Source organism: Perognathus longimembris, chromosome 14 (genome assembly GCF_023159225.1).
Source record: "Perognathus longimembris pacificus isolate PPM17 chromosome 14, ASM2315922v1, whole genome shotgun sequence".
NCBI lineage: Eukaryota > Metazoa > Chordata > Mammalia > Rodentia > Heteromyidae > Perognathus > Perognathus longimembris.
Genome location: NC_063174.1, coordinates 62,201,608 through 62,225,885, shown reverse-complemented (window position 1 = coordinate 62,225,885; position 24,278 = coordinate 62,201,608). Strand labels below are relative to the sequence as shown.

Below are 24,278 nucleotides of genomic sequence, written 5' to 3'. Positions count from 1 at the left end.
ACATGTAGCAGGCAAGGGTGAGCTGGTCAGCAGGGCACAGGAGCTGTGGACTATTCCTGAGGTAGCAGGTCTGGGCTCACCCTCCCGCCCCACCTAGCCTCTGTCAGTGTGAGGAGAGTCCTGTCCCAGTGTGCTGATGCTAGTGCCCCTGGCCACACCTGTCGGTGGGAAGCCTTCCTGGGTGGCCAGGACAGAGTTTATGTTGGTCGTCTCTCCTGTGGGGGTGTGAAGGCCTCAGAGTGGATGGTGCCCTCACCCTTGCACCTCTGTCCACTCCTGCCCAGCAGTGGACGATTAGGCAGCTTTAGTAAGGCAAGGAGAAAGCCCGTCAGACTCTTCACAGCTGTGAGCCCATTAGAAGTGCTGGCCTTAGGGTCAGGCAGTGGGGTTGGCATGGACTCTGGAAGGTGGGATCCTAGTGGTCCCAGCAGAGACTTTCTCCACCCTGCTCATGAATCCTGGAGCCTCCCAGATGAGGCTCAGGCCAGGCTTCATTCAGCCTAACAGATGATGCTGGCCCACATGAGCTCCATACGAACCAGTAGAGGGAATGTGGATGCTGTTACTGAAGCTCAGTCACAGTGCTCTTGTTATTGAGAGTTTGACATCTGGAGCCCATAGTGGGTCTTAGAAATAGTGGGAGCAGTGGCCTCAGCTTGCTAGCCAGATGCTGAGGCTGTAGGCCAAGGTATTCTGGGCAGGACTTTGTTGTCCAGCTGTGAGCCCAGCCCACCTCAGTTCCTGCGTCACATGAGCAACAACCTAGAGCAGTCTGGCTTCCCATGCCAAGGTTCTGTGTCCTTCCACGGCTTGTTCAGCACCTGTGGCTTGTGCCTCTAGTCACAGCGAATCAGGAGATTAAGATACGAGGATTGTGATTCAGAGCCAGCCCGGGCAGCAAAGTCTATGAGAGGCTTGTCTCCAATTAACCACTGAAAAGCCAGAAGTAGAGCTGTGGTTCACATGGTAGAGTTTTAGCCTTGACCATGAAAGCTCAGGGACAGTACGCAGGCCCAGAGTTCAAGCCTCTGAATTCAAACTCAGGACCAGCCCCTCCCCCCCCCCCCCCAAAAAAAAGCTCAGTGTGTGCGGTTTGTCAGAATTGGACAGGGCTGATCCCGAGGGTCCAGCAGCAATGTGTGCGCGCGCGTGGCTTAAACCATCCACCTCCCTGTAGCTTGCCCTAGAAGGAAGAGGCCCTGCCTTCCTCCCCCACTCCTCCTGCACTCATGCTGGCCTAGGGGGCACTGTGCAGCCAGGGTGTGGGCACAAAGCCCGCCTGCTTTCACACAGGTAACCCAGTCTTCCCTTGAGAACACTTGGCCTCATCCTGCCCCTCGTCAGCATTGGCACCAAAGACACCTTTGTGTTTGAGGGGGCCATGGGTGGTATAGAGAGCATCAGGCCAAAGGGGTAGCATGGGTCTTGAAGCACGTTGACTTTCCTCCTCTTCCTCCTCCTCCTCCTCCTCCCCCTCCTCCTCCTCCTCCTCTTCTTCCTCCTCCTTCCCCTCCTCCTCCTCCCCCTCCCCCTCCTCCTCCCCCTCCTCCCCCCTTCCTCCTCCTCCTCCTCCTCCCTCCTCCCCCTCCTCCCCCCCTTCCTCCTCCTCCTCCTCCTCCTCCTCCTCCTCCTCCTCCTCCTCCTCCTCCTCCTCCTCCTCCTGTCCTGCCATCTTCCTGACCTGACTCTATGGGATGGGCTGCACTGAGCAGTCATTTCCCATGTGGCCATGGGCCTTGCATACTGGTCCAGAAGTGTGGGGGAGTGGACTCTGGAGCCTTGGCCATGGGGTGCCCTCCACATGACCAGGGAGGGCCTTTTGCCTTCTGGCTTGTGTATCCATATCACCTGTCCACGTGGAACGAAGCCGACATCGCAAAGCAGACTCGGGATGGACACGACCAGGCTTCTAGGGAGGCAGTGGCAAGGGCAGTGCACACAGAGATGTTGAGGAACAAGTAGGGCCCAGGTCACCAGGAGGTCAGAGGTGAGCAGAGGGGGCGGGATGGATGGGATGTGGTGAGGTAGCCACATTGCTAGAGGTGTATCCCAGACTCCAGCACCTTCAGACCCTGGGCAGGCAGGAGTCCTGGAGTGGGTCCACTTTGGGCACCCAAGTGAGTGCCAAGCCCACATTCTCTGTGGCACAGTGGAGATCTGGCGGATGCAATGAGAGCTTCGTGTCCCTGGGAGTATCTGCCCATTAGCTGTAGGGTTGGTCCTAAATGATCAGCTAGACCAGCAGAGACCATGCGTCTGCCTGGGTAGGGCCTCCAGTCTCCTTGCTAGCAGGCAGTCAGCCGGCAGGCCTGCTGAGGCTCTTGCTTTGCTTCCTTTCAGGTTGAAGCCCCTGGTGTCTTCGCAGCCAGCTAAGAAGGCGGCCATAGGAGAGGTGTGTTGTCCTGCCCAGCTGCATTAGGGGCCTCGGGAACACAGTGGATCACAGTCAGGCCCCGCAGGGGGGCGCACTCGGGTAGCTCTTCTTGTGCTGGCCTGGCAAGAGCAGAGAACCCTAAAGCCCAGGATGCATTGGTTCCTGGGTGGCAGAGCAGAGCCAGGGTATGATGAGGGCCAGGCAGTGGTGGGAGCACCAGGGGACCTCATTCCCCGGGCCACACAGAGCCTGCGAGGGAAGCAAGGCCGCTGGCCAGCCAGAGGGCCCTGACCTGCTGAGAGCTGGGTGGACGTGCCTGCTGCGTCGTCCCAGGAGACCGGGAGTCAGCACCAGGACAGGCAGACCGACCAACAGACCGACCGGCTCCTGTGTGGGGTGGGGCCGATCTCACGGTGCTCCACTCATATCCCAGCGCCTCATCCTGTATTTCCAGGCCTTGCTCCCAAACCCTCCTGCGCTGGGAGCGGAGCCAGTCAGGCCCTCGGCAGTTCTGGTGGAGAGTGGCCCTGTGTCGTACCACCCTGAGGAAGACGCAGATGAGGAGGATGCAGACGAGGAGGATGGGGAACCCTGTGTCAGTGCCCTGCAGATGATGGGCAGCAATGGTGGGTGTGTCCCACCAGTTGGAGGGCCTGAAGTGGGACTGGGCGGGGTAGGGGGGCCCTTCTAGAGAAGCAAAGACACCTACTACCCTTGATGATGCTTGAACTCAAGCCTTTTGGCTTCAAATTGAAGTCTCTGAAAGGAAAGAAATTTGGACTAAAACACTATACATTGGCCACGTTGATTCTGAGGCTCAGGGTCTGTAGACCAGCTCCATGGGAATGGCCAGGTTTCCCACTGAAGGCTGTAGGTTCTGGGCTTGCTCAGAGTCCGTAGGACAGCCTTTCAGCCAGCAGGTGAGGAGCCCACAGACAGAGGCAGTCACAGGGGTGGGGTGGGGTGGCCACGTGGCTCCCCATGTTCCCGTGGGGGTGGAGGCCCCGTGCTGGGTGCATGCCAGCTCTGCCAACCCTTTGGGGCCCCTGTTGGTGATGGGCCTGTGTGGCCAGGCGGCAGGGCTGCTGCTGGAGCCTCAGGACTTCCATGATGATCCTCTGCTTTGCAGATTACGGCTGTGATGCTGACGACGACGATGGCTACTGAGCTAAACCTACACGCCAGGCGGTATCCTGCGCTGGACCTAGAAACTCAACTTAAACGCCAGGCGGTGTCCTGCGCTTGACCTAGAAACTCAACTTAAACGCCAGGCGGTGTCCTGCGCTGGACCTAGAAACTCAACTCAAACGCCAGGCGGTGTCCTGCGCTGGACCTAGAAACTCAACTTAAACGCCAGGCGGTGTCCTGCGCTTGACCTAGAAACTCAACTTAAACGCCAGGCGGTGTCCTGCGCTGGACCTAGAAACTCAACTCAAACACCAGGCGGTGTCCTGCGCTGGACCTAGAAACTCAACTCAAACGCCAGGCGGTGTCCTGCGCTGGACCTAGAAACTCAACTCAAACACCAGGCGGTGTCCTGCGCTGGACCTAGAAACTCAACTCAAACACCAGGCGGTGTCCTGCGCTGGACCTAGAAACTCAACTCAAACACCAGGCGGTGTCCTGCGCTGGACCTAGAAACTCAACTTAAACGCCAGGCGGTGTCCTGCGCTGGACCTAGAAACTCAACTCAAACGCCAGGCGGTGTCCTGCGCTGGACCTAGAAACTCAAACGCCAGGTGGTGTCCCGCGCTGGACCTAGAAACTCAACTCAAACGCCAGGCGGTGTCCTGCGCTGGACCTAGAAACTCAAACGCCAGGTGGTGTCCCGCGCTGGACCTAGAAACTCAACTCAAACGCCAGGCGGTGTCCTGCGCTGGACCTAGAAACTCACGCCAGGCGGTGTCCTGCGCTGGACCTAGAAACTCAACTCAAACGCCAGGCGGTGTCCTGCGCTGGACCTAGAAACTCACGCCAGGTGGTGTCCTGCGCTGGACCTAGAAACTCACGCCAGGTGGTGTCCTGCGCTGGACCTAGAAACTCAAACGCCAGGTGGTGTCCTGCGCTGGACCTAGAAACTCAAACGCCAGGTGGTGTCCTGCGCTGGACCTAGAAACTCAAACGCCAGGCGGTGTCCTGTGCTGGACCTAGAAACTCAACTCAAACGCCAGGCGGTGTCCTGCGCTGGACCTAGAAACTCAACTCAAACGCCAGGCGGTGTCCTGCGCTGGACCTAGAAACTCAAACGCCAGGTGGTGTCCCGCGCTGGACCTAGAAACTCAACTCAAACGCCAGGCGGTGTCCTGCGCTGGACCTAGAAACTCAACTCAAACGCCAGGCGGTGTCCTGCGCTGGACCTAGAAACTCAAACGCCAGGCGGTGTCCTGCGCTGGACCTAGAAACTCAAACACCAGGCGGTGTCCTGCGCTGGACCTAGAAACTCAAACGCCAGGCGGTGTCCTGGCGCTGGGCCTGGAAACCTATCCTACACGCCAGGCAGTGCCTGGCGCTGGACCTGAACGTGTCTGGGGTCAGGCCCTGGGGCTGTGGCTCACAGGTGTGCACACCAAGCCTCAGGCCCAGCCAAGCACTGCCCCACTTGCTTTAAAGTTATCCACAGCCACATGTGGCCTCTGGGGTACTTGCTGTTGGGGTCAGTTTTGAGCAATGTAAGGAATATTTTCACCCCGCAAGGGAAACTCTCTGCATATGTCTGATCAGACAGGCCAGGAGCACCCAGGCCTGGGTCCCACAGCAGGGCTCAGCCTGCCCATCACAATCCCCCTGAGAGTCCTCAAAGGCAGGCACTGCGCTGCCTGTGCCATGAGAAGACATGGGGGGCCTGCACACCCGACCCCTGCCCAAGCACTGCGTCCCCGCCTCCTCCCGCTCTCCTGGCAGAGCTCGGAGTCCTGGGAAGGCAGTGGAAGGAGAGGGTTTGGTGGGTGGCTGCACGAGCCTGGAGCAGCTGGCCCTCTGCCCTGCGCTGCGGTCCCCAGCCTTCCTCCAAGTGGGGCACACGCTCCCGGCCACCTCCTCCCCTCAGTTCCGGCACCTGGGGCTGCGCAGGCCTCAGCCCCTCTCCTGGGACCTGATGGGGCAGCCAGGTTCATCTGGAAGCCCTTGGTAGAATGAGGCTCTATGCCTCCTGCTCCAGAGCGTGGGTACTGCCGGTGCCAGCCAGCCTCAGTCGTGGGGGAGGTGCTGAGCACCAGCCCAACCCTCACATCACGGGGTGAGACACAGGAACCTTTGCAGCTCCATTCTGCATGAGTGGGGGCTGTGCTCAGTGCTTGTGGACAGAGGACAGGCAGGAAGCCCTCCAACTGCCCCGGGGTCATGGCCTCCTCAGGGGAAGAACCCATGAGCAGGGCTTTCAGCTCACATTTCCCTTCCCTGGTGCAGTCCTGGGCAGGAACGTAGCTGCGTGTGCACCAGAGAGGCCCTTAGGGCCGTGGCCTGGGCTTCAACAGCCCCTCGGGTCAAGGCAGCTGCCATGGCGGAGCTGTGCCACACAACCTTCCCCGGGCCTAGCTTCTCCCTAGGGGCGGAGAGCGGGGTCTCCTATACCCCCTAGCCCTCAAAGTCTAAACCCCAGGATCTGTCCAGTGCAGACACTCCGGGGGCCTTGGAGTCTTCAGTTACCTCCTACCTCCACGCCCATACCATGTTCCTAACCTGGCTGGTTCAGAAAGGCAAAATCACCCTCCAAACAGGGATCGGTGATGTAGCTGGGGTGTCTGGCTCAGTGCCCCTCTGGCTGGGCACAGGACCCCACGCAGGCTGGGCCTCGAGCTCGGCATTGCTGCCCTCCTGTAGACACCATGGACATCCTGCTGGGGCTTTCTTGAAGTACCCACTTGGCCTGCTTCATGGCCACAGGGAGCTGTGGCTGCCTGGGATGGGGCAGGGACCTAGCTCTAGGTGTCAGGTCAGGAGCTGTGCTCTGGACCTGCCCTGCAGGGAGTGGCAGGTGGCTAGTACCAGGTCAGAGATTATTGGGCCGGGCTTGGGGGCTTCACTGAGATGGAGAGAGGCCCTGAAGTTGGGTGGGCTTGATGCAAAGCTGACAGAATGCCTTAGACCCTAGAATACAGGGAATGTGGGAAGCCAGAATCAAGACTCCACTGTGTTTGTGACCCCCGCAGCCAGACGGTGGGGAACGGTGTGAGGTGTCCAGGACTCACCCTCGGGTGTCGGGCTGTGGGATCTCCGGGTGTGGTCCCACAGCAGTGGAGGTGAGGCTACTGCAGTGGGGAGGGAAGGGAAGAGCCCCCTTCTCTGCTGGGGGGCATGGCACAGCAGGATGCTTCTTGGGAGGCTCAAGACAGGACTCCCCAGCAGAGCAGAGCCCGCCTGGGGGAGGTAGAGCCCATGTGGGAGACGCAGCATAGGACAGTGCCCCCAGGACAGAGCAGGGTGGCAGGCAGACTCGCACAGTAAGCAGCTGGAGGGCCGGCAGAACCCGAGTGTGGCCTGAAGGAGTCAAGCTGTGCGTGGGCAGATGGAGATGGGGTGGAAGGCTCTGGTGGGACGGACTGTCCAATAGGACACAGTGCTAGAGTCTTGAGTCGTCTCGGCTAAGCCACGTGCTGCGGGCTGCACCTCCAGCAGGGGGCAGCCATGCAGTGGGCAGGGTACCTCAGAACCTGTTTGGGCTGCCTTTGGCAGTGTGGGGCCCCCCAGGGGCATCCGTGTCTACACTGCCGTTCACAGGCAGCTTGCCCCTTCCTGACACCACCTGCAAGGAAGCCTGGCCTCCAGCTGCACTGGGCCCTGCCCTGCCCTGCTTCGCGTGTGGTCCAAGGCCTCTGCAGGCCGCTTGCCTTCGTCCCTTTTGCGGGGAGGGTCCCCAGACTGGAGCTGCTGAAGCCTTAGGGAGTGTGGGGAGACAGGGCTCTCAGCTGTGTCCGTTCCCTGCTCCGCCTGCCAGTCTGCCTCCTGCTGCCTGCCCACCCAGATGGCAGGGGTGTGGGCTACCTGAAGGTGCCACCCAAGGGGGAGTTGTTACTATGCCATCCCTTAGAAATCAGGTAATAGCCATCAGGTGCCTTGCCAGGTATATGCCCACTTTATTTTTGTGCCAGTTCTGGGGCTTGGACGGAGACCCCTTAGCTTTTTAGCTGTCTTTTAGCCTTTTAGTTTAAGACAGGTGCTCTACCACTTGACCCACCTCCACTTCTGGCTTTTTGCTAGAATTGGAGATAACAGTCTCTACCTGGAGCTGGCTTCAAACTTTGGAGAGCCCAAGGTCTGTTCTGGTAGCTGGACACTACAGCAGGAGAGGGGCGAGGCATGGCTGTAGGCTACCCAGCTTGCTTGTGGCTGCTCCCGCTTCCGGGCTGCCAGAGGCCTCGCCAAGCCTGCTGGGCTCTGGGTTCCTGGCCCAGCTGCTTTGTGCCCAGCTGTGCTCCCACTGGGGGCCCTTGTGAGGGTCTCCTTTACACCTAGTGGGAAGGTTGGACGTGAGCTCTGACCCTTCACTTCCGTGGCCATGTCTTTGGACCAGTGATGTTACTACCTGCTCCAGAGAGCCAGGGGCTTGCATCTCCTGTCTCTGCACCCTGCCTTCGTCTGGACCCCCCCCACACACACACACTGACCATGGACACGGGCACAGGTCAGCTGGATGGAGGAAGCCAGGGTGGACACATTGACCCTCTGACCTTGCTTCCTTGCAAAGGGCCCTGTGTTAGGTTGATGTTGTGACACCTGGCCTCTGGGGCGTGGGGGTACGGTACCTGTGTCCCAGAGATACCCTATGGGCTCAGCAGCATTTTCCTGAGGCTCACCTCAGAAAATGAGAGGGAAAAGCGGTTAGCACTCCTCTCCCAGGCTTCCTTGTGCTTTGTAGACACCCCGGGCTCTACCTGCACTCTGCCCAGCCTGGAGTCGGGGGCAAGGGTCGGGCCCTGGGAAGCCACTTGGAGGACCTCGGCTTTAGGTGAGAGGCCCGGTCTGCCTCCTCACTGAAGTCCCTCTTGCAGACCTTCCCGAAGTGGCCACTGATTCCACGCAAGCCGCTCCCCCCAGCCGCCAGGAGCCCCTCTCCCCGTCTTTGGAGCGAGGCCTGGAAGGCCTTGCAGAGGGCCTCTGGTGGGGCAGGTTTGTGGCCATAAATCAGGAGCCCTTTGAGAGCATGCTGGCTGCAGGCATCTGCCAGCTGGGGGCACCTGCGGTGTGGAAGGCGGGCACCCGGATGCCCCAGCCAGGAAGAGCAAAGCAACTGGCCAGGGTGGTCCCCCCACCTCTGGCGCATAGGAGGCCCCCAAGTGTGACAGACCCAGCACCAACCAGGGTGGGCTTGACAGTGGGGTTGTGTGACTGCCAAGACCACCTCCATCCTCCTCTGTCCTCCACAGCCCTCTTGTGCCAGAGGGGTGGGTGCTCCCCACCCTGGGCTGGGAGGCCTGTGTGGGTGCAGCAGTCCCAAGAGGAGTGAGTTGCTGGTATTCACGGGCACCTCCGTGTCTGAGAGGTGGCGTCCAGTCCCTGCGGACATTCACAGGACCACCTCCGCTCCTGAGAGGTGGTGTCCAGTCCCTGCGGACATTCACAGGACCACCTCCACTCCTGAGAGGTGGCGTCCAGTCCTTGTCTCACGGGGGGGGGGGCAACGTGGTATAGCACTTGAGTGGGCACCCAAGGCCCCAGAGTGGCTGCCCGGGGCTCAGGGCCCCAGCCAGGCACAGGCTTATTCCTGAGGACAGCCCTGGACACTGCCTGGGGCGGTTTGGAGGAAGTAACATGCTCCCCCAAATCTGCAGAGGACCCCGAGGCCCGCTCATCCCTGACATACTGAGGGCCCTTCGCAGGGCAGGGGGGCCTCTGCCCTGTCCTGTTGGCAGGTATAAGCACACACTTGTGCCCCGGGTGGTGACAGAGAAGGGGCTTCCCTGGGGACTCATGCCCGTGGAGTTCAGTGCTCTGTGCCAGGTCCTTTGTGGGCCAAAGACCAGAGCCCTCAGCCAAAAGGCACAGCCATCCTCCCTTAGACCAACACGCTGTGCTGGACCAGTGAGGCCCAGGGGCCCAGGGAGGGGCACTGAGGGACAGTCCTGCCCTCCTTCCTGTCACCCAGATTCACAGGCAACTTCCCACCCCTGCAACTCCCACTAACCTCTGCCAGCACGTCCCATGGGAGATACCTGAGAACCTCGGCGATGAGCCTCATCCGCCAACCGGGGGACCACACAGGCAAGCCAGCAGGTGCCATCCACATACTGCCTTCTGTGACCTCTGTCCACCTGTACCCACTTCTCCGTGTGTGCATGCCAGCTGCACCTCACCCTGGGGTGCGCAGGCTCCTCCAGAACTGTCTACTGCTCCCCTGTCCTCTAGAGACTGACTGTCCCTTCCCAGCCCCCAAGGCTGGGGGAGGAGAGCCAGGTGGTAGACTGGCTACCAGGCCCTGCAACCCTCAGGCTTCAGTGGCCCAATGGACTTCTGGAGTGGAAGCCAGACTGAGTGACACCCCGTGCCACGGGTACAAATGGGTGGCCCAGTGCTCTGCCCTCTGGTGGCCATGCGTGGTACGGCCCAGGCCGGGCTAAGGGCAGAGCCAAGGCCAAGACCTGCCTTGACAGGACACCCGCCCCGCCCGTCCCCACCCCCCCCATCTCCGCGTGACCCGGGCACCTATGTTTCCTCTCCACGAGGGGCCTGGCTGCGTCAGCATCCAGGCTGTGTGGTTCTCTCCCTTTCTGGTACTCGAGACTGCCCAGGAGCTCTGCAGGCGATCCAGTCTCCACATGACCCTGAAGCCCCAGGTACTATCCTCACTGCAGGCCGGCCCCATCCCTGACCCCCGGGCCGGTGGGCTCGGTGGAGGGTCCTGCCCACCCCCTCCCCCGCAAGCTCCAGGCCCCTGGCCTATGGTCAGCACCCTCCTGGGCCCTGTAGCTGCTGCCTAGCCACCCTGTAGAGGCTCCTCGGCCTCTGGTGGGACTCTCCTCGCCAGGTGGGGGGCTAGCCTGTGGTGAGCTCCATAGTAGGGCTGAGGGACCCCACATACTTGCTGAGCCCCAGCCATGTAAGGTAGCTGCTTCCCAGATGCTCGGCACCTGTCCGCACTTCCTGCTACGTGCCTGGAGAGCCGGCTGGTCCCTGGGGGCCTGGGCTGGTCAGGTTGGCAAGGGGAGGGGAATGACAGCCGGCCAAGGCCGCAGTTGGTGCCTGAGGCCTGCCCAGGCCTTCAAAGGGACCCTGGGCGGTGGCAAACGCCTTTATGGTTTTCCTGACCAGGGAGGAACCTGGCTCCGGAAACCATTGTCCCCACACAATAGACCTGGCTGACACCCATGAAGGCAGGGGCCCCTGGGCTGGTGGGACCTAACTCTGACCTCAAACTATAACCCCATCTTGGGTCCACACACTGACCATTTCCCCCGCCTATCGCTGAGCCTCGTCCTGCATGTTCTTGGCTATTACCGTCCAGCTGGTCCAGGCCAGGAAGGAGATGTGCCCTGCTGAGGAGCGGACACTCTGGGAAGGTCCATGGGGGTTCGGTGGAGAAGGTGCCCTCAGCTAGGGCCCTCCCAAAGGCCGAGGGCGGGTAAAGTCACCACGACTGGGCTGCGAGGCTGAGCACCAGCGAGTCCCGCTACCCAGAGGCCGGGGCTGTGGAAGGAGGCCCAGGCCCAAGGGGAGCCCCGGTGATGCAAGGATGTCTTCCCATGGCCTCCGCTCATCTGGAAGTTGTGAATGAGGCCTGGGAAAGTGATTCACCAGCCCGGCCTGAACACTCGAGGAGGGCTGGCTCCCGTGGCTCCCGCCCCCAGCCTCCACAGCCTGGCGTGGCCAAGCTGGCCCTGCAGAGTCCCCTAGGGCAGGGAGCATGGGTCACACCTGGAGGGATGGGCGTGGAGCTGTAGGTCCAGAGGTTGAGCCGAGTCAACATGGTCTCTTCACAGTGGCACGTTCAAAAATGGCGCTCTGAGGAGGTTCTGCAGCCCTCTGAGGTCAAAAACACCTGCGGGGCCTGCTGCAGGACAGGTGGACTCAGCCAGTCGGATCCACCTCCAAACTGGAAAACGAGGCACCATCACCCATGACCCCTATCACCTGCAGGGGGCTCTTAGGTTGGACTAGCTCTTAGGGGGACTGCCTAGCCACCTGACCTCTGTCGGTGACGATAACAACTAAAACCTGAAAGAAGGTGGAGCCCAGGCAAGTCCACTTTTCTCTTGGCTTTATACTCACAGGTTCCTGCATGGAGACAAGGACTTGTATTTGCTTCACTGGCAACGAGGATAAAAGAAAATACACAGAAGCATCTGCCCCTGCACCCATCACCCACAGTTCCTGGAGTCTGCTTCCCTCTCCCTGGTCAGCCCGAAGCTCATCTCCTCGTCCCCCTCTGGAATCCCCACAGGAGGGGAAAATACATGTTTCTCGTTTCTTCTCAGCAGTGTTGGCCAAGCCTTTGACCAAGCATGCGCTCTGGGGCCGGCAGGGGCGGCCAGGTGGGGGCGCCTTGGGTCAGGAGGTGGCATCCAGTCCCGGCGGCCTGCAAGGCTGCTGGGGGTACCTTAGCCGGCACGCCCCAGCCTGGCCCTGGACCCAGCAGCGACTCTGGAATGAGGTTTTCCATCCCCACAACAGCGACCACACACTGAATTCAGGGATGGTCACGGGCTTAGGCCGCACGCAGAGTATGGGGCTGCACCCCTCTGCTCAAGGAGGTGCAGGTAGGGGTGGGCAGAACTGTGGGTGCTCTTGTGGGTTTTACCTATGGGAGACTCCAAGGCCAGCCGGAACGTTGCTCGAGAGAGGACTGCTCTTTCCCTGCAGGGAGGAGCCATCGGATAGCTCTTCTCTACCTGGAAGCAATGAGGAGCAACACCTGCACGATCAGACGAGGCCAGCTTCCCGGAGCCTTCTCTGCCCCTCGATTCCCCCGGGTACACACAGAGTTGGGCCGGGGCAGGGGGGTGACGGGAGGGAGTTTTGCTGGTGACCGACATTTCAGTAAAGCTCAGATACACGTGCTGTGGAGTGGTGGTATCCGTGGCAGGGAGGGCTCAGGCCTTCAGGTTCCCGCTTACCTGCGACCCAGGGCAGTGCCGTTGGAGCCGCAGGGGCTGTGTCAGGAATGGGGCAGGCCCTCATGACAAAGGACTGAGGAGCCAGGTTTCCCAGAGGTTGTCCTGCAGATAATGGGGCGGCCGGGACGCGAGGCGGGGAGGTGGGGGCGCATGCTCGTCTCCGAGGACCTAGCGGCCACACTGGACGTGAGGGACAAGCAGACGGAGGTGTGTGACCTGGCAGGCTGGGGTTGGGAGGGTGGATGGCTTCCTGGGGGCAGGAGAGTTGGGCAGAACTCTAAACCATGGGGGAGGCGCTGGGGAGCTAGGGGGCTAGAGAAGGGGTCGGCCTGGCTGCCCTAAGGCTTGCTGCCCCAGTGCTAGTCGTGGGAGAGGGTAGGGAGGTGAGCGTGGGGCCAGGGCGTCCCCATGCCCCGCTCTGGGTGAGTCACTGCTGACTCGGTGTCCTGGCGCCAAGGGGCCCAGGCCACTTGGGCCACAGGAAGTGGACAGGGTTGATAAAGGGCGGTGGCTGGAAGTTGCTGGGTTCCCACTTCCTGCAGCCCAAGTGGTGGGGCCAGGCACCCAGCGGGCATCTGCATATGCGGGCCCAGGTGTCCACGGTTTTATGTGGAAGGCTTACAAAGCAGGACGCAAATGTGCCTTGTGCCTCTGTCGGGCTGCACTCTCAGATGGTGTGGGGAACGTCCCTGTGGGCGTGTGGCATCTCGGGCAGCTACAGTTTTGAGGGATGTAGAGAGGGTGGCCGGCCCAGGGACAGGCCTGGGCTAGGCCAGGGAGGAAGAGTAGGGTTCGGAGGTGTGTCCGTATGCTCAGGGGACAGGGTGTGTGGATCTCCCCCGTTATCTCTGTCCTGGGGGAGGCTCCCAGCAGGCCGGAGGCTGGCTGCTGTTGGGGAGGAAGCCCAGGAGGGCAGTGGGCTGCATAGCGCCCCAGAAGGCTGTCTCTGTCCTGCCCCTTGTCAGGGCACCTGCCTGGGGCCTGCCAGGACTGAAGGTGGGGGAAACCAGCTCACACTGCCCAGGAAGAGAGACTTGCTTCAGCGTCCTGGATCCTCTTGTGCCAGCGCCTGCTGACTTGTGTCCCTTCAGTGGTGACTCTAACCCTAAGGCTGCCAGGTGCGGGGCTACTCCTGGACCACAACAGAGCTCTCGGGCCTCACTCAAAGGCAGTTCGGGAAGCGTAGGGACAGGGGACCCCTGGACTGGGCGGAGGGCAGCGCCTGTAGTCTACCTGCCTGTAGTCCAGCCTCCAGAGTGGGCTGCCCAGAGCCTGGGAGGGCAGGGCCTGCGTGGGCTCCGATGCCCCTGGGGATGGCGGACAGTGGGCATGGGGAGTGTGGCTGCTGGCCGGAGGCAGACCCTCGCTGGGGCCACGCAGCCCATCACGCTGGCGGCCGGCCGTTCGGTCCAGCAAAGCCCAGGGGGCGAAGCACGGACCTGACCTCCCCCAGCCCCGGACGCCGGGTCCCCGGTGCTCGGAGCCGAGGGGAGACATCCGCCGCCCCGCCCCCCGGGAGAGCGCGGCTCCCGCCGGCGCGCGGCCTCGGGGGCGGGGCCGGGGAGGGGCGGGGCCGGCGGGGGGCGGGGCCGGACCCCACGCGCCCGGGCTACTGGTCGAAAAGCGGCCCGCTGAGCGCGCCGGCTCCCCATTGGGCGCCGGCCCGGAGGGCGTGGCTCCGCGCGCGCCGCGGCCGCGGTCCCGGCTCGGAGCCCCGCGGCGGGGAGCCGGAGGGCCCGCGGGCCCCGGCGGCGGGCCCGGTCCGCGGGGACGGGCGGCGCGCCGGGCTCCACTCCGCGCGCGGCCCCCGGCGGGCTCTTATCAGCGCGGGCAGCTGGCGGCGCGAGCGCCCCGGCCCAATTCAATGGCCATTGTCCGCCGGGCCCTTTGTTCAGGAGGCGGCCGCTTCCTGCCGCGCCGAGCGGGGGGCGGGCGGCAGGAAGCGGGGCGCGGAGGCGGGCCCGGCCGGGGCGCCCCTCCCCGGTCTCCGCGGACCCCGGGCTGCGAGGCCCCCGACCGCCCTGGGCGCACCGTGTCCGGGCGCGGGCGCCCCAAGTCCGTGGCCCCTCCAAGGCCACCTCCAAGGGGTCGCGGGGCGGGGGACCGCACCGGCCGCCCAGCCCGGGCCTCCGCGGGCCGGGCACCGTCTGCTTGTGAGACCGGCAGCACGCGGGAGCGCCCGGCGCCCCCTGCCGTGTTGGATGGGGCCGGGAAGCCCTGGGCACCCGCAGCTGCTCCGGACGTCCGGGAGGGGTGGCTGGGACCTGAGCTTGAAGCTGATCTTGTCCTGCGGGTCCTCTGAGAAGCCCGGGCCCCTGCAGAGGGCCGGGCCGGGCCGGGGAGGGGGGCCTGCCAGGGGTCCTTGAAAGGCCAGAGGAGGAAGGAGAGGCGGTCGAGGAGTCATGACCCCAGGCTGCCGGGCCGGAGTCAGCTGGGCCGAAGCGGGTGCTGGGTGCCACGGCGCCCGTCCTGGAGACAGAGTGCTCCGAAGAGGCTGACCCCACGACCCCTGGGCCGAGGGGGCCCTTGGGGAGACCGGAGGAAGGGAGGGCCAAGGCAACCCAGAGGGCCGGCACTGGGAAGGGCATCAGCTCGGGGCAAGGGGCAGAGGAGGCCGGGGGGCGGGGAGGGGGTGCACGGGTGGTATGAGCCCCTCAGCCACAGGGACCTCAAAGTTGAAGTAGGGGGCTGGGGGTGACCTGAGAGGCTGCTGCCCCATCACCCAGGGCAGAGCAGAGCTTTAGAGGCTGGAGAAAATATGGGCAACTTCTCCATCAGCCAGGACACCGCCCTGAGTGGGTGCCCCCCAGCCAGGCCCCTTCCCCTCTCGGCAGACCCCGCCTCTCAGCCATGGCCCCTTCATGGGGTGCCACCGGTCACCGCGTCACCGCCCCCTTCCCCAGGGCCGGCAAGGCCCCACCCTTGTAACCCTCCCTCTATTGCTCCTGCCCTGGGACCAGTGATCTGCCCTCAGCAGGGGTCCTGGCGGTCCAGGGAGTAATATCCTTCCCATGGGACCACCGAATCCTCCGTCCCCGGATGCTTTGTCCACGAGAATCTCCCTGCACCGGCCCACTGGCTCCACACAGGTCCAGGCCACGGCCTCCAGGAAGACCCCATGCCATCTGCCAGCCTAGCTGACGTCTGCAGCGCTGGGGTTGGGGACAAAGTCCGGGGCTGGGAGGAAAGGGCCACGGGGTCGGCCGGTGGACCCTCGACCGGCCGTGGGGGTGGGGAGGGTCTTTGAGGGAGGTCTCTGCATGAGTCACCACAACAGGCCTCAGCACAAACGCAGGAAACGCCGTTCTAGGAAACTATTTTCCCTCACAGGGGGAAAGTCGGCCAGCCACGCGAAGGCATTGTTGGCGGCCGGGGCTTCCGGGTGGGCTCGCTCTAGCCCGCGGGCCGGGGCGCTGGGCTGAGCTGCTTCCCTTGGAGACCCAGGGGCGCCAGGTACCCAGCCTGTCTGCAGGGCAGGGTGCGCGTGACACCCACACCCCCCCACCCCCCCACGCAGGTGAGCCCCAGGGAGGGGGAGGGCCTCTTCCCTTCCCAGCAGCCTTCGTGACCTAGCCAGAGCCATTGCCACGGAGGCCTGTCCGCCCGTCCTCCCCAGCAAGGCTGCAGACCCCCGCTGTCAGCTCAGTGTGGCTCAGGGCAGGGGGACCCTCTGGCAGGGGGACGTCCTGCCCCACGGGGCTGGCAGAGGGGGCCGGGAGGGACAGAGCGGGTACCTGGTCTCCGCTGGGTAGCCGCTCCAAAGGCAGGCACAGCCGTCGTCCTGGGCCCCATCCTTCTGGCATGCGGGCCAGAGGTCGTAAAGGGCAGGGAGGGGCTGCACCTGGCCTCGGCCCCCCTCCCCCAGCTGGACAGGCAGGCCTGGGGGGTAAGCACACCTCACCTTTGGCCACTTCATGCTGAGAGGTCTGTCCTTCGAGCCTCAGCCTGGTACCCGGGCTCACCAAGGCCCTGGCCACCACGCCAGAGGACAGCAGTCAGAGCCCAGCCAAAAGAGAAGGTGCTGGAGTTCCTCACTCCGCAGAGTGCCAGGCCCGCGGAAGCCTCCCGAGCTGGCCCTGGGAAGGCCCGAGCGGGACTCAGTTTCCCAGGACTGATGCGCACATGCACACGCACGGGCGCGTTCACACCCTACTGCTGCCTCCGGGTTTCCCTGGAACGACGGGAAGAGCCGTGGAGAGGATGAGGGCCGGCGAGGATGGTCCTCGGCCTCCGGGCAGGGCTGGGCAGACAGTCCAGCTGCTGGCCCCGCGGGGGCAGAGGGCAGATCCTCTCACAGGACAGGTGGGCCGCCGGGGAGGGCCCAGCCCTGGAGCGGGAAGTCCTGCTGTCTGTCCTGACAGGCCACGGACGGACCAGGGAGGAGGGGCTCAGAGGGCAGAGGGCCAAGGCAGGCCCATCTGCTGGCAGAATTCCACCCGGGATGGACCTGGGAAGTGCCACAGACGTGCCAGGCAGGGTGGCAGGCTCGAGGAGCTCCGTGGAGAGGTGGCGGTTCCCCCCCCACCCAGACCGTCTCCCAGGAGAACAGCAGGGCAGGGCAGAGGGAGCCTGGGAATCCCCCCTCTCCCGGGCTCTGTGGGGACCGCGTTCCACCCACCTCCCCCTGCAGAGCCCCCTCCCCTCCCCCCCAGCGCTGCGGAGCCACCCTGCCCCCACCTCCAGCCACAGTTCCCTCTAATTTTCCAATTGTCGTATAATCTATGTAACACAACATTTTGGAGCTTTCTTTTTTTTTTTTAATTGAAAGGGCAGCAGAAGCCACGGCACAGTTAAGTTAAAGCAATTCTTTATGCAAGTAATGAAAAGCAGGCCCGGCAGCCCCCGAGCTCCGGCGCGGCCATGGTTGCCGGTCCACGGGAGCCGTCTGTCTATGCCCCGCCCGCCGTCACTACACGCAGACACGCCCGCAACCACAGCCCCGGGAGGCTGAGGCCCGAGGATCGAGGACTCCAGGCCAGCCAGCCATCTACTGAGACTCCTCTGTCCCCAAACACAAAAGCAAATGGAAATCCAACATGGCGCCCACTTCAAGTGTGCAGCTCATCCCCAGCGGAGCTTCTTCCCCAGTACCTCCAGGGGGGCTTGGGACTCAGCACAGCACCCTCAAGGTGTGTCGTGATGGACGCTGTGCCATCATTTCCATTTTTGTGTGGGCCAGCTCTGTGGCTTGAACCCAGGGCCTCACTCCAGGCCTCCTGCTTTCCCTTAGCTTTTGTTTCCCCCTCTCCTCTTCTTAGTCAAGGCCGGCACTCTACTACTTGAGTCACGTCGCTACATCACGTCGCTGGTTAATGGGAGATACGAGTCTCAGGTTTGTCTGCCTGGGCTGCCTTTGAACCACGATCCTCAGATCTCAGCTTCCTGAGTAGCGAGGGTGACAGGCGTGAGAATGGCCTTCCTTTTACAAGGCAAGCACTCTTGCCACTAGGCCATATCCCCAGCCCCATGGCCTTCCTTCTAAAGCTCAGTATGACAGAAGACTTATTTTTCCCCTTTGGTGGTCCTGGGATTCAAACCCAGGGCCTGCTTGCTAGGAGGGTGCTCTACCACTTGAGCCACTCCCCTTGTCTTCACTTCAGGTGTGTGTGTGTGTGTGTGTGTGTGTGAGAGAGAGAGGGGGGGGGGTTGTCCTGGGGGCTGAATGCAGGACCTGGGCGCTGTCTGAGGTTTTTGCTCATCCCACCACTTGAGCCACGGCACCACTTCCAGCTTTTTCTGTGATTAATTGGGGATAGGAGTCTTGTGGGGGAGAAGTAGGAGAAAACGATGAGGGGATTAACGCAGTTCAAAAACACGTACTCACTACCTTACTTGTGTAACTGTGACCCCTCTGTACATCGCCCTTACAATAAATAAAAAAAAAGGGAAAAGGAAAGAAGGGTCTCACAGACTGTCCTGCCAGGCTGGCTGTGAACTGTGACCTTCAGATCTCAGCCTCCTGAGCAGCTAGGATGGCGGGCGGGAGCTGGCAGTGCCCGGCTTTTCTCCGGTGTCGCATCCCACCCCAGCCCACCGCTCCTGAGCCTCCAGTGTGGAGGGAGAGCCTCCCCCATCCCTCGGGCTCCTGAGCTGGGCGGAGTGGCCCACACCTGCAGTTCCAACACTCAGGAGTCAGAAGATCTCAAGTTCCGGGCCAGCCTGGGCCAACAGCGAAACCCTGTCTCAAAAACAAAAACAGAAACACGCCGAAGTCTGCGCTGGAAGAACGTTCAGCCGTGCACACAAGCAGCCGAGGCGCGGGGACATTCCCCAAGCCCGGTCCCCTCCCCGCGGGGAACACCCAGGTCCTCTCCCAGCTCCAGGTCACCCTGGACTTGCCAGCTCCAGGCAGCACGCACGGCACGCCCCTCCCCGGCCGGGGCCCCGGGAGACCTCAGGGCGGCCGGAGGGGGAGCGGCCCCGCCGGCCGACGGTGGGAGGGAGGCCGGCCGGGGTCCCTCCGGGAGGGTGCCGGTGCTGCGGGCGTCTCCCGCGTGCCCCGCGCTCCGGGCTTGGACGGGCGGCGTCTGTGGGTGGCCGCGCCCGCGGGCACCGGCTGCCCAGACCTCGCGGAGGCCCAGGGATGGCCCGTGGCTTCGCCGAGGACGCCCCGGCACGGAGGAGGACGGAGGGCGGCCCGAGTCCCGCCCGGATGCGAGAGTCGCCGGGCTTACCGGCCCTTTCCAGCCGCCCTTCTCCCCCGGGTTCTCGCCGGGAGGTCCCGGGCCGCACCCTCGCGTCTCCATACCCCCAGCCTCCTCCCGGGGCCGGGACCCGGGCCCGGCGGTCACCTGAGGACGAGGCAGAGCCCTGCGGGAGCCCCGTGTCGGCTGACACTTCCCAGAGCATCCTCGGCCTGGTGCCACCCAGGGACCTACTCGCGGAGGTGGCTGCCCAGGGGTCTGCCCTTTGGCCTGGGCCCCTGGGGTCCTCCTTCCCCTCGGGGCTCCCACGCGCCCAGGCCCCCGGTCAGCACGACTCTTACCCTGGTCACTGGCCCAAGCCCCCCGGCAGCCTGCTCCCCAGCACAACCTCAGCTTGTTGTCCGCCGACGACAAGGCCACTGCTCTCCAGCGGGAGGACGGGGGCTCTGGGGTGCCGTGTCTGGCTGAGGGCTGACAGGCGGGGCCAGGCCCCCCGCCCCCACCTTTGCCGGAGTGGCCAGGGCTGCTGCTGGTGATCCCTGACGGTCTTCACCCCCCCCACCCCCAAGGCGGGAGGTGGCCCGAGAGGGAGGGGGAAGGCCCACCCGGGGCCCCCAAGGAGCAGGCAGGGGGCAGGGGGCGAGGCCCGCCTGCCTGGGTGGGGCGGGCCCGTTTCTCGGAGGGACTCGTGGCGATGGCCACGGTTGCTTCCAGGACCCCGGGTAGCAGGCCAGGGATGGGGAGCACAGTGCCAGGGAAGCCTTATTCGGACTGGGGGAGGCAGTGGCCAGTTTCCCGACACCCCGTCAGCCATGTGGCCCATGTCATAAACTCCCCTCCCGAGGCCTGCGGGGGGGGGGGGCTCTGCGACCCAGGGCCTCAGCAGCGGCCTTGGGGTCCCACCCGGTCCACCGGGCCTCGAGCACTGCAGCGGCTCGGGCGGGAGGGCCGGCCCAGAAACAGAACACTTCCTCCCCCGCGAAGGGTGGGCAGGCCAGCTCGGTACCCCGGAACCGGGGGTGGGGGAGGCAGGCGGGCAGACCGAGCCGTTCTACACTCTCCTCCACGGCCTGCACCCCCACTGGCCTCCCAGCTCGCCCTGGCCGGCCAACCCTGGGCTCTTAAAGCTCTAGGTCCGGGTGGGATCTTTGGCCACTGAAGACTGCCTGCCCTGGCCCACCCTGGCACCAGCAGACCTCCACCGGCTCATCTGCTGGAAAGGGGCATGGCCTGCCCACCCTTCCTCTGGCTCTGGCCTGCCCCTCCTGGAATGGGGGGGTAGGTGCTGGGTGGGGGGGAGGCAGGTGCTGGGTGGGGGGGGCAGGTGCTGGGGAGGGAGGCAGGTGCTGGGTGGGGTGGGAGGCAGGTGCTGGGTGGGGGGCAGGTGCTGGGGAGGGGGGCAGGTGCTGGGGAGGGAGGCAGGTGCTGGGGAGGGGGGCAGGTGCTGGGTGGGGGGAGGCAGGTGCTGGGTGGGGGGGAGACAGGTGCTGGGGAGGGGGGCAGGTGCTGGGTGGGGGGCAGGTGCTGGGTGGGGGGGAGGCAGGTGCTGGGTGGGGGGGAGGCAGGTGCTGGGGGGGCAGGTGCTGGGGAGGGGGCAGGTGCTGGGGAGGGGGGCAGGTGGTGGGGAGGGGGGCAGGTGCTGGGTGGGGGGGCAGGTGCTGGGGAGGGGGGCAGGTGCTGGGGAGGGGGGCAGGTGCTGGGTGGGGGGCAGGTGCTGGGGAGGGCAGGTGCTGGGGAGGGGGCACGTGCTGGGTGGGGGGGGTGGCAGGTGCTGGGCGGGAGGGGGGCAGGTGCTTCCGCCCCGCCGCGCCCCGCCCCGCCGCGCCGCGCCGCGCAGTGCGCATGCCCAAAGCCCGCTACCCCCGCCCGTTCCGGACTGGCGAGGACTCTGCCCCGCCGCCATGGACCGCATCGAGGGGGCGGCGGTGGGCCGCTGCGCCAGCTCTCCGTACCTGAGGCCGTTCACGCTGCACTACCGCCAGGTGAGGGGCCGGGCCCGCCGCCGCCGCCCGCCCCAGCGGGGCCCGGGGCCCGCGGCCCGGACTCCGCCCCGGGCCCCGTCCTCCGCGCGCGCCCGCTCCGCCCTCGAGGCTCCGCCCACCGCCGGCCCCGCCCGCGGCCCGCGGTGCCCCGCCCCTCGGGCGGCCCCGCCCCAGGCCCCGCCCCCTGCGCGCCGAGGCCCCGCCCCCGCCCCGCCCCCCTCCCGGCGCCGGGCTGGGCGGGGAGCTGGGCGCGCAGACCCGGAGCGCCCCGCCCCAGGAGGCCCGGAGGGGGCCGCGGGGGCGTCTCGCTCCCTTCCGGGGGGGGGGGTAGGGGGGGGCTTTGCCGGACCCGGGTCCCTCCGGCCCCGGCCACACTTCTCGGTTGCCCCAGGGATTGGGGCAGGCTTCCTGAGTTTGGGTTTGTTTTTGCCAGGCCTGGGGCTTGAACTCAGGGCCCGAGCCCTGTGCCTGGCTCCCTCCGCCTCCGGAGCCTCAGCGCCACGGGGAAGGCTTCCCGAAGGCGGTGGGCTGGACGCTGAGGCTTCCAGGAGGAGGGAGTCGGGCAGAGCAAGGAGGATCCGGGAGCTCCACCTGTCCGAGCAAGGGCCCAGCCGTCTCCCGGTGCTGCTCGGGACGCCGGGCAGTGGCTGCCCTGCCTGGCGTGGGGCCCGTGCGGACTCACAGGAAATCTTTGTGGCTGAGTCACTGCGGCCTCCTCTCCTGTTCCCTGGGGTCCCTGAGCCCCAGCCACCTCCCTGAACGCTCCTTCCACCGGCCACACGCGCCTGCTCCCGCCGCTCCTTCCGTGCTGTCCGTCCAGAGGAACGGCCCCGCCCTGGGCCCCCACCGGGTCACTCCATCCAGAGCCCTGGGGTTTCTGCCCAGCTTCCTGGCCTGGAGCATCCTGTCCCCCCTCGCATAGCCAGGCCTCCGCCAATTGCCCGTCCACTCAGACCTCTCCACCCTGACGCTCCCTGCCATGGTGGTCCTGCAGGGTAAAGCCAGGCCGACACTGGCCGGGGGGACGCAGCTAGAGCCAGCCAAGAGGCCAAGCTGGAGACCTGGGCGGTCCTTTTGCTTTCCTTGGTCCAGAGCGGGGAGGCTGGTGGACACGCAGCCAGGACCAGGTGCGGCCTGGAGCGCGCTGCTCTCAGTACCCCCAACCTCCTGGGCGGCGCGGGGTGGGCATCTCTGCCGTCGCAGTCAGCAGCCGCGCGTCTGTTTCCGGTGACGGCATTGGTAATGAGAGCGGAGCGAGCCGAGCGGAGCTGAGCAGGCAGAGGGCCGGGGACCTGGGCCGGGGACGAGGACAGTCTTCCCTCCGGTGCAGAGGGACGCTGGGTTGGGGGCTGTTTGCCACTGGGGGTGGGGGGCCCCTGCAACCCTTATTTATTTGTAATTTGCTGCACCTGGCAAGGGGAGGCCTGGACAGGAGGAAGACACCCTGAGCAGGATGAGGCCACCTTACGGCCCGTCTCTCTCCCAGGGCCTCAGTGGGGCTCCTGGGTACCCAGACCTTCCACTCATCTTGCTGGAACTAAGGGTCTGACAGGGTTTTTGATCTAGAGCTGAGAATGTCCTGGAACTTGGCCTGCTCTGAGGAAGGCTGTGGGGGTGGACATGGGGGGGGGGAAGGGGCGTCCCTGGAGCCTTCCAGAGTGGGTGGCTGGCTGCGGGCGGCCGGGCGTCGGGCAGGCCTGGGCTCGCCTCGTGGGGCCTCCCGGGCAGCCTGACCTGTGCAGGACATTGGCTCTGCACTCCTCTTGGAAACCAGGCTGCCGCCACCCACCCAGCTCGCCTCTGCCACAGCCAGGCCCGCAGGGGTCTCGCCGACCTGCCGGGCCGCTTGTCTGTGAGACTCTCTGACGAGGAGGGCCCTTCCTCTCTCCTGTGCCTCCTCCGGGAGCCCTCACAGGGCTCTGCGGCAGCCTCCCCCCTCCTCCATGCCCGGTTGCACACGAGGGCTCTGGGCTCAGGTAGTTTCTGAACCCCGGCCTGGATGGGGCCCCAGCATCTGGGGTGAGCCGTCATGGCTCAAGGCTGAGCTGGAGAGGAGACGAGGTGGCAGGTGGCCCGAGCAGCCGGGGGGGGGGGGTCAGAATCCAGGGTTCCGTCAGCCCAGACTCTTCAGGGAAAGCTCTGGCTCTCCTGGTGGGCCCGGCTCTGCCCCCGCTCTTCCACCCTTCCCGCCACACTGAGCCCCGCTTGGACGTGGCAGCCTGTGCTACCTGCTGGACAGAGGGGTCCCGCCGTCCAGCCACGCAGCCAGGCCTGGCGCGGGTGCCCCTCAGGAGGCTGTCTCCCTGTGTGAGGCCCCGTGGGCCTGGCCTCCGCCCTGGTGGCTTGGGGTCCTCCCTGCCCCGTCTGTAGTGCGCCACGCCCCCTCTCTGGGTCTCCGGGCCGCGTACCTCTGCTTGCAGGCCCTCCTGGTCACGGGGAGCCTTTCCTCTTCTTTGCCAGGTTTTCTGCCTGACTCCCAGAGCCTCAGGAAGCCTCTGACCTTCTTGTCCACCCCAGGCTTGCTTCCTCCCTCACCTGCTGCGGTTCCTCACTTCCGGTGGGCCCTGGCTGGAACCTGGGGGGGAAGGTCTGTGTAGCCGTCTCAGCTCCACGCATGGCATCTCTGTGCCGGCAGCCACTTGGCCCTGACTGCTGTCTTTCCTCTTCCAGAATGGTGTCCAGAAGTCCTGGGACTTTATGAAGACACATGACAGGTGAGGGCCAGGTCTGGCTACTCGGAAACCCCTGGAATGACACTGGGGCCCAGGGGTGAACAGCCCTCCACTCCAGCTTCTGCTCCCTTCGTAGTGGTTATATTATTATTACCACCACACTTTGCAGTTCTAGAGATTGAGCCGAGTGCCTCGTTTTCATTTTTTTATGGTTTTTATTTTTGCCAGTCCTGGGGCTTGAACTCAGGGCCCGGGCGCTGTCCCTGAGCTTCTTTGGCGCAAGGTTGACACTCTACCTCTTGGGCCACAGCGCCACTTCTGGCTTTTCCTGAGTATGTGGTGCTGAGGAATCGAACCCAGGGCTCCAGGCATGCCAGGCCAGCGCTCTACCACTGAGCCACGTCCCCAGCCGAGGGCCTCATTGGTCTAGCAGGCGCTCTACCCCCGGCCTCCCTCCCCCAGGCTGACCATAGGGGTCAGCCTGAGGACGGAGGCTGAGTCAGGCCCTGGCTTAGGCCTCCCGCACGCCCCAGGTGGCCGAGAGGCCATCCCACTGCCCT

At 64.6% G+C, this 24,278-nt stretch overlaps 1 protein-coding gene and 1 long non-coding RNA gene across 5 annotated transcripts in view; one reads left to right on the top strand and one right to left on the bottom strand.

Annotated features, from left to right (window-relative positions):
- The window catches only part of Brf1 (BRF1 RNA polymerase III transcription initiation factor subunit), a 54,298-nt gene extending 49,230 nt beyond the window's left edge, over nucleotides 1-5,068 (top strand). For 2 of the 4 annotated variants that reach the window (XM_048361909.1, XM_048361913.1), the window contains exons 16-19: nucleotides 2,341-2,392; nucleotides 2,829-3,000; nucleotides 3,504-3,613; nucleotides 4,475-5,068. In XM_048361909.1, coding sequence (XP_048217866.1) covers nucleotides 2,341-2,392; nucleotides 2,829-3,000; nucleotides 3,504-3,541 — 262 coding nt within the window. In that variant the 3' untranslated portion in view covers nucleotides 3,542-3,613; nucleotides 4,475-5,068. Of the gene's footprint in view, nucleotides 1-2,340; nucleotides 2,393-2,828; nucleotides 3,001-3,503; nucleotides 3,614-3,808; nucleotides 4,059-4,474 lie in introns of those variants that run through there. The other 2 variants (XM_048361910.1, XM_048361912.1) reach the window with 2 other exon arrangements.
- A 6,018-nt stretch (nucleotides 5,069-11,086) lies between these two features.
- Nucleotides 11,087-16,458, bottom strand: LOC125363212. The gene is made up of 3 exons (XR_007213192.1): nucleotides 16,322-16,458; nucleotides 12,105-12,195; nucleotides 11,087-11,399 (listed from the first exon to the last, which is right to left on the bottom strand). It is a non-coding gene; the product is annotated as an uncharacterized LOC125363212 (long non-coding RNA).
- Between the last annotated feature and the right edge of the window lie 7,820 nt (nucleotides 16,459-24,278).